This window comes from Suricata suricatta, chromosome 10, assembly GCF_006229205.1.
Source record: "Suricata suricatta isolate VVHF042 chromosome 10, meerkat_22Aug2017_6uvM2_HiC, whole genome shotgun sequence".
NCBI lineage: Eukaryota > Metazoa > Chordata > Mammalia > Carnivora > Herpestidae > Suricata > Suricata suricatta.
In genome coordinates this window covers 70,331,678-70,349,543 of record NC_043709.1, presented here as the reverse complement: position 1 = coordinate 70,349,543, position 17,866 = coordinate 70,331,678, and the positions used below count along the sequence as shown (strand labels likewise).

At 36.7% G+C, this 17,866-nt stretch overlaps 2 protein-coding genes across 11 annotated transcripts in view; one reads left to right on the top strand and one right to left on the bottom strand.

The window, feature by feature from the left end:
• Window positions 1–16,650, bottom strand: part of ZCRB1 (zinc finger CCHC-type and RNA binding motif containing 1) — a 23,509-nt gene extending 6,859 nt beyond the window's left edge. For 2 of the 3 annotated variants that reach the window (XM_029954896.1, XM_029954897.1), the window contains exons 1-8: window positions 16,444–16,650; window positions 15,309–15,394; window positions 13,038–13,066; window positions 6,647–6,758; window positions 6,199–6,306; window positions 3,676–3,788; window positions 3,503–3,578; window positions 2,091–2,237 (exon numbers count right to left, since the gene is read on the bottom strand). In XM_029954896.1, the coding sequence (XP_029810756.1) occupies window positions 2,106–2,237; window positions 3,503–3,578; window positions 3,676–3,788; window positions 6,199–6,306; window positions 6,647–6,758; window positions 13,038–13,066; window positions 15,309–15,392 (654 nt within the window). In that variant the 5' untranslated portion in view covers window positions 15,393–15,394; window positions 16,444–16,650 and the 3' untranslated portion in view covers window positions 2,091–2,105. Of the gene's footprint in view, window positions 1–1,647; window positions 2,238–3,502; window positions 3,579–3,675; window positions 3,789–6,198; window positions 6,307–6,646; window positions 6,759–13,037; window positions 13,067–15,308; window positions 15,395–16,443 lie in introns of those variants that run through there. The other variant, XM_029954895.1, reaches the window with a different exon arrangement.
• A 12-nt stretch (window positions 16,651–16,662) lies between these two features.
• The window catches only part of PPHLN1 (periphilin 1), a 150,131-nt gene continuing 148,927 nt past the window's right edge, over window positions 16,663–17,866 (top strand). For 5 of the 8 annotated variants that reach the window (XM_029954894.1, XM_029954893.1, XM_029954890.1 and 2 more), the window contains exons 1-2: window positions 16,682–16,750; window positions 17,349–17,622. In XM_029954894.1, coding sequence (XP_029810754.1) covers window positions 17,583–17,622 — 40 coding nt within the window. In that variant the 5' untranslated portion in view covers window positions 16,682–16,750; window positions 17,349–17,582. Of the gene's footprint in view, window positions 16,751–17,328; window positions 17,623–17,866 lie in introns of all 8 variants that reach the window. The other 3 variants (XM_029954887.1, XM_029954891.1, XM_029954888.1) reach the window with 3 other exon arrangements.

Below are 17,866 nucleotides of genomic sequence, written 5' to 3'. Positions count from 1 at the left end.
TATATATATATATATATATATATATATATATATATATATATAGCTTTGCACACATATACCTGTATTTCTGACTAGAACCTGAGGATAAATAGAATATAATTTCTGGTTTAAACAACAGAACGTATTTAATATTTAATACTTATTAAATTACCCTTCAGTAACTAGCCAGTTTACAATACTATAAGTACTCTTAAGTCATCTTCATCACCACTGATTTTTTTAATTAGGTAAAAAATGTTCTTACTGGTTGTAATAATAACTAATGATAAAGAATATTTTTCATTTAGTTTTAATTTTCTACATATTCACTAGCTCATTTTCTATTCTGTTGTAAGGTATTCATATAAAAACTTACCTATATTTTATTGCAAACTTTGTCCTCTACTTTTTTCTTTTAAATTCAATGAATTATTGGGTGGAACAAAAAGTAGAGTCCACCATTCAATTATTTATTCTGGTTTCCTCATTGAAATCTAGAAGATTTCTTTGCTAGTGAGTGGTTAAAGACTTTCATTGGCTTTATAGTTTTCAAAAATATATTTTGATTGTTCTTAGTAATTAAAACAATCAATGGGTGTTTAAAAATTTTTTTTAAATGTATATTTTTGAGAGATACAGAGCGTGAGCAGGGAAGGGGGCAGAGACAGAGGGACACACAGAATCTGAAGCAGGCGCCAGGCTCTGAGCTGTCAGGACAGAACTCAAAGGAGAGCTCAAACCCACGAATTGCAAGATCATGACCTGAGCTAAAGTTCCGAAGGTGGATGCTTAACCAACTGAGCCACTCAGGCGCCCCTAAATGAGTGTTCTTTTAAAAAGAACTTCAAGGAGAAGGGTGGGAAAAGAGTTAGGGAGAGGGAGGGAGGCAAATCATGAGAGACTCTTGAATCCTGAAAACAAACTGAGGGCTGAAGAGGGAAGGGGAAAGGAGAAAGGGTGTGATGGTCAACCACCTGCAGAGGATATAGAAGATTTAGTCATAAATGAAAAGATATATAATAAATGAAAAGATGAGGCAGTTATTAACTCTACAAAAATGTAATCTCAGCATACTCAGTGACTCAGTAGTGAGCAGTATTTACTTAAAATTTTTTTCATGTCTTTATATTATTTTGAGAGACAGAGAGTTATCAAGAAAGGGGCAGAGAGGGAGACACAGAATCTGAAGCAGACTCCACTCTCTGAGCTGTTAGCACAGAGCACAATGGGGGCTCAAACCCATAGACTGTGAGATCGTGTCCTGAGCTGAAGTCGGCACTTAACTGACTGAGCCACCCAGGCGCCCCGAAGTGAGCAATATTTACATGGTCATAAAATAAAGACAATAACTGTGGATTTAATCAAAACTTTTAACATAGCCATATTGGCAAGATGGAGGAGGGTAGGGGCTAGTAAAGGAGATTGAAAAATCCTCCTTTACTGCTTTATGAATTAAGAGGCAGAAATATATGGATTTTATATAGCAATATGCATATACATATGAGAAGAAACAGCTAAAAAAGTTAGTTGTTTCTGAGGAATAGAATTTGATCCAAATAATTGCTGTTTGGTTATAAGCCTTTTAAAGCTACTTTATGCTTTATGGATAATTACAATGTATGTAGGTTGGGATAAAACTAAAAGAAATAGGATAGCAAAACACCCACATTTAAAAACAAAATTCTCTTGAAAATTTTATTAACAGTTAATAACAATAAATCAGTCAGTATTTTCCAGTCTTTATGAAGTTTTTGTCTTAAAGATGAAATTTCAAGTCTTCATGTAAAGCAATCAAATACAAATAAACTTTTATAATGAGTTTCTCAAACATCGATTTTTTTCTTGAGATGACAATTGCAATACTATGATAGTATTATGATCTGTTTTATTCAAATGAACTGTTTTCAAGATTAATGGTTACTACCAAGTGATTATTTTTATTACTCTACTAAGGCAAGATAGAAACATGATACTTTAAAATTATTTTCAATTTCCTATGAACTATTCTATAGTAAAAAATTATTTGGTACTAAGTGTTCTTTATGTTCAAATTCTAAAAGTAATCTTTAGTCCCAACTGAACTTAAGATAAAGAAAATTAATGATATTTACATAATAAATATAACTTTAATCACTCAGTTCTTCCTCATCACTGAAATATGTGCTTTTCTTTATCCTTGGGCGTCTTGAATCATCTGATGTTGAGGGACCCCCTGAACTGGGTTTCCATTTTTTTTGTTCTTCTTCAATTTTGGCTTGCTACAATGTGATTCAGAAAACAAACAAAACAAAACCAGGAATCTGTTTATTTACAGTGCATTATTTCAAAACATGGCAAAAACAGACCATAAATGCCAACCCTCCCCGCCCTCCAGCTCATGCAGACATTCTACTTCATCAGAATACCCCTCCTACCCCCAAAGTTATGTCCCAGATTCACAGTGTTACCTCAAAATTATTCTAGGCAATTCCTACTAATTAACAGGTACATTATAAATGAAGCCTTCAGCAAGTATGAATATTATATAAAATGACATTATTTAAAGAAAAGAAAAAATAATGCATGTGTTTATAATTTATAAACCACAAACATTAAAATAAAATAACTTTATAGAAATTAGAAGATTATATGGCCTTCTAAAATTTCATATACTTGTATTAGGACCTTTAATGGTCAAAACTATGTTTTTGGTTTTGTTAAATAAAGCTTCATTTAAAACCTGTCTTTCATTTAATAAAATCTTCTCTGTTTGGCTAAACTCACTTTAATCAAAAAGTTATGCTCAATTTCACAATGAAATCAGAATAAGATACTGAAAATGTTGTGGGGTCTGGGGTACTGGGTAGTTCAGTCTGTAAAGCAACTGACTCTTGATTTTGGCTCAAGTCATGATCTCATGGTTTGAGATCTCATGGTTTGAATCACATGCTGACAGTGTAGAGCCTGCTTGGGATTCTCTCTCTCTCTCTTTCTCTCTCTCTCTCTCTCTCTGTTCTTTCCCCACTCATACTTTCTCTTTTAGAATAATAAATATTTAAGATAATAATAATATAAAAATGTTGTGGGGCTCTTAAAATCTAGAAAGACCCAATGGGAATTTTTCTGTCACACTGCTCTAAAAACCTTAGAGAGCGGCGCCTGGGTGGCTTGGTCGGTTAAGCATCTGGCTTCGGCTCAGGTCACGATCTCACAGTTTGTGGGTTCGAGCCCTGCGTCAGGCTCTGTGCTGACAGCTAGCTCTGTGCTGACAGCTAGCTCAGAGCCTAGAGTCTGCTTCGGATTCTGTGTCTCCCTCTCTCTCTGAACCTTCCCTGCTCGTGCTGTCTCTCTCTGTCTCTCAAAAATAAATAAAAAACATTAAAAAAATAAAAGTAAAAATAAAAACCTTAGAGAAATAGCCTGTCTCCCAAAGTTAAGAGGTAAAGGGGAGAGACGAAGGTTGCCATGAAATGATCAATAAAGCAAGGAATATAAGACAACGAACCCAAGGCAGCATTGCATTTTTAAAAGAACTATTTAGTACCTGGAAAGCTATGGCTTGACTGAGGCTGTCAAGGGCAGGATCCTCCCCTTCATCTTCACTTTCTTCTACTTCTTCACTAAATTATTAAAAACAATCAGAATGTACTCATCCAACAGTAAAAAGGCAGCAATAACACAATAGCGTGTTTAGTAAGAGTAGATAGATATACGTACATTTCTTCTTCTGGTTCAGGAATTTTCTTTTTTTTCTTTTTCTCTTTTTTCTTTGGAGGTTCGCGTTCTCCAAGCATATTTTTAGGACAAGCATAACTTAAATGTCCACTTTCCTTTTGTTTCACATTAAAAGGAAAAGGAAAAAAGTTGTATTTGTGTGTTATTAATGGAAACTTGCCTGGTACCCTCTGATTGAAGGCTTTAGAACTTAAAAAAGAATACTTTCACATTAGGAATACACGTTACTTTAATATTTAAATTTTATTATTTATAAGAAAGAGATTATGATATTAAACCACCAATAAACTACCTTAACAATAAAAGAATATTTTAGTAGCTTTACTAAGAACAAAAAAGTATTCTTCCTTCAAACATCTTAAATCTCAAGATTCAGGGTATTAAATAATTCTAAGTTTAAATGAACCATCTACCTTAATGTAAAATTTTTAACTTTTTGATAGAATGGGACAGAACCTTCCTGTTAACTTCCAATATGTTACTTAACATTGTTTTTTAAAAAATGGAAAATTTAAAGTCTTCACTTTTCCCATTAAAAAAATTTTTTTTTTAATTTGAATTTTTTTTCTTTTTAAAATTTTTGCCCATTAATTTCACTTTACTCCTTTCATATCTGGATTATACCTGCATTGTCCAATTACTGTTAGCTATTAACCACAGCTCTCTATGGCTACTGATAACTTGCCTGAATTGACATGCATGGTACGGGTAAAATACATATTTTGAAGACGATAAAAAAAGAATGTAAAATACCTTAATTTTTGAAAATATTAATTACATATTCAAATGATAATATTTTTGGATATATATTGGGTTATGATAGAAAGAGATACTAACTTTTTCTTGTTTCTTTTTTAATGTGGCTAGGAGACAAATTAAAATGAGGTATAACATGGATGAGCTGTAAAACACAACACAATGGACTATAATCTGAACATTAGCTCACCAAACACACTGAAGAAGTGATACTTAAGAGTAAGGGTGTGGGGAGAGACTGAGCCAGGATTAGAACAATAGAAGAGAAAAATAATCATGCTTCTCAAGTACATTTTAGAAAGCATTAAACAGACTGTGTACTTTACATATCTGGGGATATGGCTGAACGCAAGAGATGTTACTGCTAATGATCTGCTAAGTGAATGCATTTAGACAAACTGTTTTTGAAATAATATCAACATACTCCATATATAAAAATGTTTTCAGAGTGAAGTAACTTAAGGGACAACCAGGCTAAATAAAATGTATACAGATTTTAGGAAGGGGAAAATTTAAGAAATATAAAAATGTATAATATAAAAAAAGTATAATATAACAAATTTTTGGATCCACAAATCAAAAAGATAAACAGATTCATCCAGGATTTCTGGCTAATCTATCTAACTATAACTACTCTTCCCTACCTTCCTTTCTTTTCAACAAAATTCAGGACTCTGGAATAGTTTCTAAAATATTAACTTATGAGGTATCAGAATCATAGGAATTGACAGAATGTACCATCCATCCATCTGTTTATATGTCCTCAGGGAGGAAGGGGTTGAGTGTGGCAGTGAAGGATTTCTTTGTATCTTCCATGTGATTTAAAAAAAAAATGTTTTTTATGTCTTTTATTTATTTTTGAGAGACAGAGAGAGACAGCATGAGCAGGGGAGGGTCAGAGAGAGAGAGGGAGACACAGAATCTGAAGCAGGCTCCAGGCTCTGAGCTAGCTGTCAGCACAGAGCCCGATGCGGGGCTTGAACCCACGAACCGTGAGATCATGACCTGAGCCGAAGCTGGCTGCTTAACCGACTGAGCCACCCAGGCGCCCTTCCATGTGATTTTGTATCCAGGAAAATGTCTTTCAGTAAACCTCTCCCCATCTCCCCGTTAGTACCTCTGAACTCTGTTTTTTAAGTATTTGATATAGACATTTGGGAAATTGCCAATGAGCCCTAGACTGATATTCTTGTGGTTACCATCATTATTACCGGCCTTGTGCATATATTTTCCCTACTCACCAAAAGTTTAAATGGGTAATGATAAACTATAAGAAAGAATTTGGCGATAGTTCAGTTATAAATGTTAGCAATACTAATAGAAAAAAAAACCCCTCCCAAGTTTTAAAACACAATATCCCATACAGGATAGGTTGGTCATATGATAGTGTTTATACTTAACTGTGATGCTTAAGCATTGACAAACTATTATACACACAAAGAGAATCGTATTATCACAAAAATTTATGGGTCACAAAAATTTTTCAAGGCAATAATAAATAATTAGTCTAGCACTTTTTAACAGTTTTTGAAGATTTAGGAACTGGAGAAAATACCATTCTATATTACCCAATTCAGGTTATCTTTACATTTCAATTGAGTTTACTTATATGAGTTGATAGTCCCAAAGTAAAACAACTTTCATAACTTGGTTTTGGTCAGCCAGAAGTTGTAGAGACCATAAATGAAACCCTCATGTGAAAAATAACTTAAACTATGGAAAATTACATTAAGTTTTAGGTATACTTACCCCACATTCATAACACTTAGATTTATCAAAGTAGTTTCGTCTTCGGATGAACTCAGCTGCTCTTCCATTGTCTATAGCAATGCTTGCTTTTATCACTCTACCAAATAACTAAACCAGAGAAAAATGTAAATGCAGAAGGATGTATTTCATTGAAGCCTAAAACTATAGTTATTTGATTCCATTTCCTTAAATTTTCAATTCCATTTTATTTTAGATTATTGTAGCAATTAATTGCCTACTTTGGTGTAAGGAATAAGGAGTAGGTCCTTATTCCTTAGATTCTGCCAGTGTTTACGGTACCCAAATAGTTTGACCTCTTTCCTGTAAGTTAAATACCCTCAGAATCTATTGATCCATCACTTGACCATCCACTGTAACCCCACATTTTTGGTCTGGATGAGCACAAAGGCTCTTGGATTAAAAATCTTGCTGGGAATTAATGGCTTACCTGTTTGTTGTTTATTGCTCTGGTACAGTTTTGTGCAGAGTCTTTATCCAAAAATAAAATAAATGCAACTCCTTTACTCTTTCTGGTATCTTTATCTTTCATTATAGTAACCCTTAAAGCATAAACAAATAGCCAGTTAAAAATAAGGCAGCAATAAATAAAACTTACTAATGAACATCTGGAGAACCGAGGTATTCAAAAAAGAGTTAGTAAACCACTTACAGAATAAGAGAAATTATATACAGTTGACAAGTCAACTATTTCTTCAAAGTTATGGGATGTTGAGAAGAATGTAAATGAGAAAATGTGATTTAACAAAAGTGAATACAGTTAAGACAGAAGTACCTGAAAAGTCAAACATTAATCAGAGATTGAAGAATGAAGGAAAGAGATTACAGAGAGAACAGAATCTTAAGTGTAAGCATAATTCCTTTTTTCTACTAATTCCCTTACTCTACAGGAAAAAACAAAACTGAGGTATTCTCTTCTATGCAAAAAGTAAAATTGATTTACTTAAATTATTTTCCCTAGGTTTTAGACTCTAATTATATTGGTATTCTTTTTTAAAAAGTTTTAATTTAAATTCCAGTTATTTAACACGCAGCGTAATAGTTTTCAGGTGTACAATGTAGTGATTCAACACTTCCATACAACACCCAGTACTCATCACAGCAAGTGCCCTCCTTAATCCCCCATTGAAGTATCTCCAATTCTGTAGTTCTTGGCTGTATCATCACTTAAGTGATAGGGATGATGATGATGAGAGTACAGAGCCTGTTCTTTCTCCTGGGACTTTATGCATCCCTAGTCCTTGGGACCTTAGCTCATTTGTTTTCGTTTTTAAATTTTTAATGTTTATTTTTGAGAGCTCTCAAGAGAGGGAGAAAGACAGAGAGAGAGGCAGGCAGGGAGGCAGAGTGTGTGAGAGAGAACAAGAGGGGGAGAGGCAGAGAGAGAGGGAGACACAGAATCTGAAGCAGGCTGAGCTCCAGGCCCTGAGCTGTCAGCACTGGGCTCAATGCAGGGCTCAAACCCTTGAACCATAAGGTCATGACCTGAGCTGAAGTTGAATGCTTAACTGACTGGGCCACCCAGGTGCCCCCCTTGCTCATTAAATATGATTAAATATTGTTTAGGGCTCTCTGGAGAAACGGTGATCCCAATACGGTAGGTACGAGATGAACTTGGAACATCTTGTTATGCCAGAAAGAAAGTACTTAAAAAAAGAAAAGAAACGATGAGGCATGGCACAGGAATACAGAAGCCAGCTTAAAGGAGCTTGCACTGGCCAAATCTAGGACAATTTGAGTACCAAAATAATTAAGTACAGTAATAAGTTATAAACCACAGAAAAAAGTAGTAATTTATAAGTCCACATCAAATAAATAAATGGGGGAGAAGGGAGGGTTTTCCCTGACAGCAGAATGTGTCAAAGGAAGTTCTAGAATTGGAAAATCACCATTTGCAACAATCTTAATAAAGACTGGATCAGGCAAGAAGATGATTTGTTGATGAACAAATACTAAATTTAAATGAAATTTTTATGTGGAATATAACATTATGTTAAGAATGTTTCTCACAGACCGTTTATTAGTTGCAAAGGGGAAAAAAGTAATTCTGCAGTGGAAAAATTGGTCAACACCTTGACTAGGGGATCCAAATTATTGTCACTAATGAGGGACACATGCACACTGTATGGGTCCAGATGTGAAACTCCAGAGTACAACATCGCCTAGACAGTTACCAGCCCAGAGTACATAGAGCTCTAATGTACTCATGAGGCAACATCAGGAAAACACAAAAGGAGGGGGGAAAAAAAAGATGAGAGAGAGCTATATTCTTTATAAATGTTCCAGATTAAGGGGGGCTAAAAAGATAGGACAGTTAAAATTAACCTCTAACTCTTGACTGTACTAGAGGAGAAAAATTCTATGTGGGACATTATTAGGTCAACTGACAAAACTGGAACATGGATAATTGATTCAACAATAGTATTTTATCAGTATACATTTATGCATTTGGTAACCATACTGTGATTTTGTGGTATTATATACCTATTTTTAGGAAATACATACTATTTAGGAGTAAAGGGCAATGATGTTTGTAGCTTACCCTTAAATAACTCACAAAAACAAACTGTGTATACACACACACATATATATACACATGTACATATATACTATACAAGAGATAAATGATAAATGATAAAGTAAGTGAGGCAAAAGGATATTTTGATGTTCTTTATACTATTTTTTGTAACTTTCTTATAAATTTGTGATTATTTCCAAATGGTAAAAAAAAAAGAAAGAAAGAAAGAAAGGAAAAGAGAAAAAAAAGAGCCAGACAAAGCTTAATAATTTTCTAAAAACCTGAAGTAACAGGAGGATAGTCAGGAGGACACAAATAAATAAATAGACATTTTATTTAATATTACATTTCACATTATTATACTTTGTTCTATTTGGATTTGGTTGTAGGTACTTACATAGCCCCTGGAATAAAACTGGTAAAAAGATGCCACTATATTAAGAGAAAAGGGTATCTTTTTTTCATTCAAAAAGGAAACATAGTTTTTAAGAAGAGCCCATCTGTTATTCATTAGGCTTAGCAGGAAAGAAGAGAAGCCACACTCTTGAGGAAGCTTGTTCAGAGTCACCACAGTTAATTGAGGATATCCAGGAAACTTTTGAACCAATTTTGAAAGAAATATGAAGATCATTATTTTAACTTTTTGGAATCTGCATGTTTGTGAAGGTCAGTTAAAGCCACTTATCATATTTTCCTAAAGTACTATTTCAGAAGTGTTAGCTTTCAAAGGCATCCTCGGCTTTCAGAGTCATCTGTCCCTGTTTCCATTCCCACAGCTTTGTCTTCAATGGCACTGCTGTTTCAATAGTGTATTCTTATAAGTTCCCTTGATGTTAATGCTCACATACACCGCTGAGAGAGTCTCTATTGAAGGAATAAATAAAATCATGTCATCCTTTTCCTCAAAAATCTTTGTTGCTTCAATTTGCCTATCTTTTGGTCTTGTAATCAGTGTCCATTATGATTTGGCTCACACTTCCCTCATCTTTCACTACTTCTCACTCACAAACTATGAGGTCTAGCCACAGAAAACTGCTCAATGTGCATGGAGCATGGCCTGTACTATTCCAGACTGGTGCCTTTATTCACATGGCTCCTATCTCCTTTCAGCTCTCAATCTTTGCCCATTAAACATTCACTCATTTTTCAGAGTTCAGAACATGTCAGTTCTCTAATCTCTTCACCTGGAAATAATTTCTCCTCCTTTCTGCTAGTCTTTAGTGAAATCTATTTATGTATAAATCATGCCTCATCAGACCTATTTTAATATAAACTCCTTTAAGATTGTCTTTGTAACCCCTATTAAGCCGAGCTCAGTATGTGAAAACAAAAAGATAGATACAAATAGGAAACTGTTTCTCAAAAGAATGTATCTATTTTATTCGTGTGGTTAGTCAGTCACTCCATTAGCCTCAAGCTTAGGCTCTATAAGCACTGATAAATAAAGGCCACAGGACAAGGTTTTTACTTTCAGAAATAAACTTATAGAGGTAGAGAAACCTATAAACCAATTATAATATACTATTTTGAAAGAGATATCTTCGAAGGTAACAGAAAAAAAATTATTACACCAAAGATTAGCAAGTACAAATCTAGGATGAGTCTCATGTTTCCAGCACGAGATGTACTCATTTAAGGTCATAGTATGAAGCAGACATTATTCTGGGAAACCTCGGTATTATCATAACACCTCCTTCTCACTCGCCTAACCCTGACATACAAAGTAAGTACATCACTAAGTATTACCATTTTACGGGCTGATGACCTCTCAAATCGGACCAGTCTCTCCCTCTCCCCTATACTATCTTAGTCCACATTTCTCTCCTGGGCTACGGTTATAGCTTTTTCCACTTATCTCCCTGCATCTATTCTTGTTTCCCTCCAATCTAATCTCTACACTGAAGCCAGAATAAGCTTCTAAAAATTCAAATTATGTCACTCTCTCATGTAAAATTCTTTACCAGTGAATTCCTGATATTCTTAGGGTGAAAACCAAATATCTTGTAACATGGCCAAGAAGAAAGATTAGGAACCTGTTTTCATCTCTAGACTCATCTTGTGCTCTCTCCCTCATTTTTACTCATTTCTAATCATATTGGCCTTGTTTCTTTTCTTTTCTTTTCTTTTTTTAGTGTTTGGGGGCGGGGGGTGGGGGGAGAGAGAGAATAAGCGTGTGCACCTGAGGGGTAGGGGCAGAGAGAGTGGGCAATGGAGGATCCAAAGCAGAGAGCCCGGTGTGGGGCTCCAACCCACAAATGGAGAGATCATGACCTGAGTTGAAGTCAGATGCTCAACTGACTGAGCCACCCAGGTGCCCCGGCCTTCTGTTTCATGATGTCACTTTTTATCTTTTCCCAAGGCCTTTGCACAGCTAGTCCCTCTACCTAAAATGTTCTTCCCACTCTTTTTGCCTACCTTTTACTCAGCCTTTAGATTTCAATTCAAACGATATGTATCTAGGTAAACCTTCCCTGACTATCCAGACTAGATCAGGTTTTCCCTGTTTATAGGTGCTTATAACTCTGTCTTTGACTTCATAGCATTCTCATGGTTTATAATTATATATTCATATGGAAATTCATTAAGAGATTCTGACAGATAAGAAAAACCAAGAAAAGGTAACGAAATGGTAAGGGACTAGGCTCTGAAGCCAAACTGTTGGATTTCAAATCTTGTCTACACCACTAACTAGCAATATGATTTTAGGTTTACTGTGTGCCTCAGTTTTATAGTTAATAATATTTGAATAATAATGGTATTTACCTTAAAAGGTAGTTGTGAGAATTTAATGATTTAATATATGTAAGAAGATTAAAATGATGCCTAGCATATTTCTGTGCTCATTGTTAATTATTTTTAGTGCTCTGACTAATAATAATGATTTTTCAAAATTCTGAAGACCCAAAGTTTACCCAGAAGCATTTTTTGATAATTTTCTTAGTAAAAGAGGAAGTTTAAAAGAAGTTAACTTCAGGATGCAAATGAACTTCAACTGTTTAACATCCAAAGCTACAAAAAAAAAAAAAAAAAAAAAGACTGGCCAAGATAAGTATGCTCTAAATTCTTGGGATTTTAAATATAATTTTAAATTTATACTGGAATATATACTGGTTATAAGATAGTTAGAATGATAATATCTTGCTTTTATTTCTTTGCCCCATAACATAGTTGCATGATTGATTTAAAATAGTGAATCAGGGGTGCCTGGGTGGCTCAGTCAGTTGAGTATCTGACTCTGGATTTCCGCTCAGGTCATGATCTCAGTCTGGAAGTTCCAGCCCTGCGTAGGGCTCTGTGCTGACAACCTGGAGCCTGCTTGGGATTCTCTCCCCCTTTCTTTTTGCCCCTCCTCCACTCATGCTTGCTTCCATTTGCACTTTCTCTCTCTCTGCCCCCACTTCTTATACTCCCCCCCTTCAAAATAATAAATAAACTTAAAAATATAAAATAGTGACTATGAGAATTTCCTTTTGTCCTTTTGTAACTTTCAGCCCCAATTGCTATCATCTCTACCATTTCTGTATGCTTCCAGTCTTTTCAGTTGGATCTCTTTCTATGAAAGCAGAGACTATGTTTTCTATTTATCAGTCTCATAAACACTGCATGTCATATGCATTATTTGTTTTATATATTCTACTTATTTGACAAATGAAATCCATTTACAGTATGATAACGTACCTTCTAGTAACCAAAATATGTACTTAATCAGAGCTTTTAATTTGCGTCTTCTATTGTATAATAGAATCGGTTTTAGTTCTTAGTAATATAAGAAATTATATTGTTTAAATAAATTGTGATATATAAAGCAATACCAAGAAATCCTTAAATTAGAGGGTATATGTTTCACCTCATGTTTATAGTATAATGTCAAGTTTAAAGGGCACCTTGGTGGCTCAGTCAGTTAAGCGTCCAACTTTGGCTCAGGTCATGATCTCATGGTTGAAGAGTTCAAGCCCTGCATCAGGTGCTGTGCTGACAGCTCAGAGTCTGGAGCCTGCTTCAGATTCTGTGTGTCTTCCTGTCTCTCTGTCTTTCCCCCATCCTCCCACTTGCACTGTCTCTCTCTCAATCAAAAATAGATAAACATTAAAAAAAAAAAGACAACAAAATCACACGTATAGAATCAAGCCTTTGAAAAAATTATCTATACGTGTTTATATGTTCAGAAAAATGACCAAATTATACTGTTTTTCTTTGTTATGTCAAATATCTGCTTTAATGAAAAATAAATCTTTAAAAAAATGAAAGAGTAAAGTCAGATAAACTTTTAATTGACATTTCAAAATTTGATGTGAATACTTACTTTACAACTTTGCCATATTTGGAAAATATCTGAAACAAAAGACCATATAATAATTTACAATTTAATTTAAAATCATAAGACATTAAATTTTCAGGTTGTATAAATTGACCACATTCTTTGTTAAAGCTTGTGAAAACTTTTGGCATTTACTCTATAAAGTGGGCCTATGGATATATATATTTGTTTTATTGACTAGAATAATATTCTTATCTTTGACCTTGGAATCACAGTATCTGCCCCAGTTCCTAAATTGCTAACAAGAGTACATACAGAGAAACAACCCCGCTTTTTACGTGGGCACGCTGAAGGCACACACTGCCCAGCTGCAGTGTCCCTGTGGTATATCCATGGCAACTATCAACCCCACCCCAGCCACAGAGAAACCATGTGCTGTTAATTTCAGTGTTGTGGGATATCATTATTCCTAGTCTACCCCATTAAGCAATCACTATTTCAGAAGACAGATCCTTAGACTGCTTATAAAACAAAACATAAAACAAAAAAGCTTCTATAATGAAATATCATTTTCCATCAGTCTCTGTTCTTCTGCCCATTCTTTTGCTGGTAGTTTTTTATGGTTGGGCCCTATCTTCCCTTTTACTTCTACATCTTTACCAGAATCGGTCTCATCTATTTCTGTTTCAGCCACTACCTATACACTAATAGTTCCTATTTATTACGTCTTAGAAAAGCCTTTCAGAATACATTGATATCTACACAATCAATTGAGTTTTATGATTAAGTTGTGCACTGCTGGAATGTAGTATAACGGGACTGCAGTGTTAGCAACAGTGAACCTTGAAGACCAATACAGTTTTCTGTATGAGACTTTCTAATGGCTTCTCATTTCATTCAGAGTCCTTACCATGATGTATGTAGTTCCTACAAGGCGCCCCTAAATGGGCTTACCTCCTTGTGATTGCCCTTCCTCTTCTCTCCACTTGATTTACTCTGTGCCTGAAATGCTTTTCCCCCAGATATCCACACAGCTGTCTCTTACTTTCTTTAGATTTTTATTCAAAAGTCACCTTCACAATACGGGCTTTAGACTGTCCATGTAAAATTTTACCTCCATTCCTAACATTTAATAACCTCCTTTATTTATTTATTTTTTTAATGTTTATTTATTTTTGAGAGACAGAGAGCACGATCAGGGAAGGGGCAGAGAAAGAGGGAGACATAGAATTCAAGGTAGGCTCCAGCCTCCGAGTGTCAGCACAGAGCCTGATGTGACGCTCAAACTCACAAACTGAGAGATCATGATCTGAGCCGAAGTTGGACGCTTAATCAACTGAGGCACCCAGTTGCCCCTAACCTTTATTTTTACTCCTCAGCACCTAACATCTTAGCATTAACTTAGTATCCAAATAATAATATCATTTGACTTTTTAATATTTAACATCATTTTTTTTAACTTGCTATGTTATCAGTCCCAAGATGGATTTTCATCTTTTTGTTCATTGCCATGTTCTTGGTACTTCTGAGAGTGCTCAGCATGGGTTAAGTGATCAATAAATACAGGCACATCTCTATTTTGGTGCAAAGAAAGAGCTGAAACTCATTTTCTTCTCTGTTCTTTGAGACTCAAGCTATCTCAATTAACTAATTAATCAAATACTATGCAGCATCTCTGTACTTAACATCTACCCAGAGAAGCATAGAGAAGAGGGCACACTTGGAAGAAAGGATTCATGTCATTCCTTTCAGTTCCCCTCAACCACTCATCTGCAAGACGGGGCAGCAGGAAATTTTGTTCTCTGTAAGGTGGAGAAGAGATAGAAGATGCTGGATTTTTCTCCCTCAATTGCTCTTATCCTGAATTGAAAACAACATTTACTAAACTGTTAAATTTCTAACATATATAAATTAAAATATCCTTTCAGAATTTGAGGGTCAGTAAAGGGATCTGTTTGCTTTTATCAGCCTTTTTGTCCAAAACCTCTACCCCAGCAGTTTCAAGAAGTCAAATTAGCAATCAGGAAAAATCAGCCTATCATAAGTTGCTCCCACTTCATTATTCTAGCTGTGTCTTCTGTGTTTATAAAGAACTTGTGTTATTCTCTATGAAAGCACTACAAACTTGCCTTGGAAATTATAAAATTGTCAATTTTTTACTTATGTTTTCAACAGAGGTCTTTGTTATTCGTGGCGTAAGTGCATGGTAATGTACTTACTAAGAATTTTGCCCCCCCCCCCCAAGCCCGTTTGCCTTAGCTACATCTGTACCTCAAATAGACTATTCAGTAGATAGTTGTACTAAAAGTTACTTACCCGGTATAAGTCATTGTTGGTCAGGGAAAAGGGCAAGTTGGATACATACACTGTGCTTTTGCTTGGGGCCAATCCACCGCTCATTTCTAAAAAGGAAAACAAACCCAGAAGCAGTCTAAACCATGTATTCTTCATTCCATGCCAAACCAATATGGACAATCAATAATGTAATTATGCCAGACTTAATACACCTTCTTCACTTGTTGGGACTAGAAGTATTGACTCCAGCTCCGTGATTAACTAATTTCTTCTCCCCAGACACCACTTAAAAGAGCCTTCTGGTCCTTCTTTCAAGTAGAGCTGTTACACCAACCATCCCAGAGCTGGATTATGGTGTGAAGGAAGAATGAATTTTAAACAGATGAATAAAAAGCTGTTAACATTCTCTAGGGCTAAGAGCAAGAAGTGCTTTTCCATAAGGTTTCATACCTTGCCAAACACAACAGAAAGAACCTTGTAGCTCTGAAAAAACCTTAGCCGCTCATTTTCACTAATGCTTTGGTTTTGGGTACCTTTTTTGGTTGTTTTAATATTTTTCTCTGAAGGGGTGTTATGAGAAAATGTTAGCCTCACAATCTGATGGTGTGAAGTTCTTTCAAATCATTAATTTTGCATATTACTGCCAAATAATTAAACAATACATTTGATTATATAAATAGGTTTCAGCACCTTGAAAGATAATGACTTGTATATGTATTTCTAGTTTACAAATATAATTTGTAATTAATTTTCGCTGCGTATTTTACAAAGCAGACTATCTGTGAAAATTAATATGGTACTCAACCAGGCTCAAATTTTCGATTTAAAAAGCGTGTGTCGTGTGTACTTGAGATGGGGTTAGGGGACAACACAAATGGCAAAATATTGACATGCCAATTAAGGGAGTAATGAAAAAATTGCTAGATGCTTGAAATGTTTTGGGGAGAGTTTATTAGACAACTGCAGGGACTCAACATCTTAAAAGTTTCTCGTTTGAAAATACACGTTAGCCGTTCTGGTGAGAACTGCGAAGGCGGGCAATGAAACGGTAAATGGCCGGGAAAAAAGGATGCGGGGGGAGAGGGGCAGATCTTTTTAGCGGCCGGTTCCGGGTAGGGGCTCGCTGGGAGAAAGCCCGCAGCTGAGGGGCGTTTACCTTGAGGTGGGGCGGGCCGGGGAGACAAGACCGCGAGCCCTCGACTCAGCTGGGGCTCAAGCCCGACTCTTCCTCGTCCCCCGCTGGAGCCTTGGCATCACGGGTCCGGGGAGGAGTCACGCGCCGGAGTGTAGGAAGGTAGCGAGAGCAACGCCTCTTCCTGGCGGTAGCGGGACCCAGGGCCCGGAGGCGGGACCAGAGGCAGGCGCTTTTGCTGACGTCCTTGAGCGCGCCGGAAGTGGCTGCCTAGGAGAGCGGCGACGAGCGGACGACTTCTTTTAGGGGCTCTCCCGGTGGCTCAGAGTCGGTGAGCGCCTTATACCTTTCCGAGAGGTGCATGGGGCCGAGCGCGTGGGCTGCTACGCATGAGGAGAGCAGGCGGGCGGGTGTTTTCAGTGGCGGGACTTGGAGGCTCCCGTTGCTTTTGAATCGTGCCCTTGCGGTTGAGGATGTAGAGACGCAGTGGAGTTTGGAGTAAAGGAAACTGTTGAGTCTGAGGCACAGGTTTGCTTCTCTTTAGCGCCCTATTATGCAGAACGAGGACTGGACTAGGTAACTTCAGTGACCCAAGATCAGTTAGGAAGTCGCTTAATTTATAGAATGTGTTCGATGTTCCCAGTTCGGTATTAGGCACTTTGAGAGCTACAAAAAAAAAAAGTGTAAAACAGGCCTTTTTCTGGTGGATATCTCAGTCTAGTTGGGAGACAAGGTCAGCTTGGATTCACTTAGTGACTCATCTTGAGTTGTTGGTATGGACAAATGTTGCACTTCTTGGCGCCTTTTTCCTTCCTGTAAATCTGTAATGGGCGCACACTACTTTTTCTCTGAGAGGAGGTAAACGGGCCCATCATTCTTACAGAAAACTCAGAAACTAATGCAAGGTAGTTTATACTTCTACCCACCAGCACACACAGACCAGGCCTCTAACCATTCCCTGGGAGCCTGCGTGCCAGCAGCCTGGAATCCAGAGCCTCTCCTGGAGTCTGCACAATCAATCCAGATTGAAGCCGATGTCTTCTAGAAAGAAGGAAGTGCATCCAGGGCGCAGCTGAATTTTGAGAGGCCCGAATGCCTCCACGTCCACCAGGGGACCGCTGGGACTAATTCTCTTGGCAAACTTGTGGCCAGCCAAAACTGCCATGCTTCACATCCCCGTTATTTTTGGTTACCGCCCAAGATGTAAGCCCCTTTGGTCTTCTATGCTACACCCTCATTCCCATGCTGCTTTCTGCTTCCTTCCTCTCCCTTGTTTTAGGCTATCACTGCTTCTCCCTCCTTTTCTTACACATTTCGCCCCTCAGCACAACAGCTGAGCTCCGTGAGACCTCTGGTTCCCTTCTTAAACTCTTTACATTGTCAGCCTCTTTATGGAAATTCTCTTTCATCTCCTGACCATAGCTAACACTTGGCTTTTGCCTTTAGC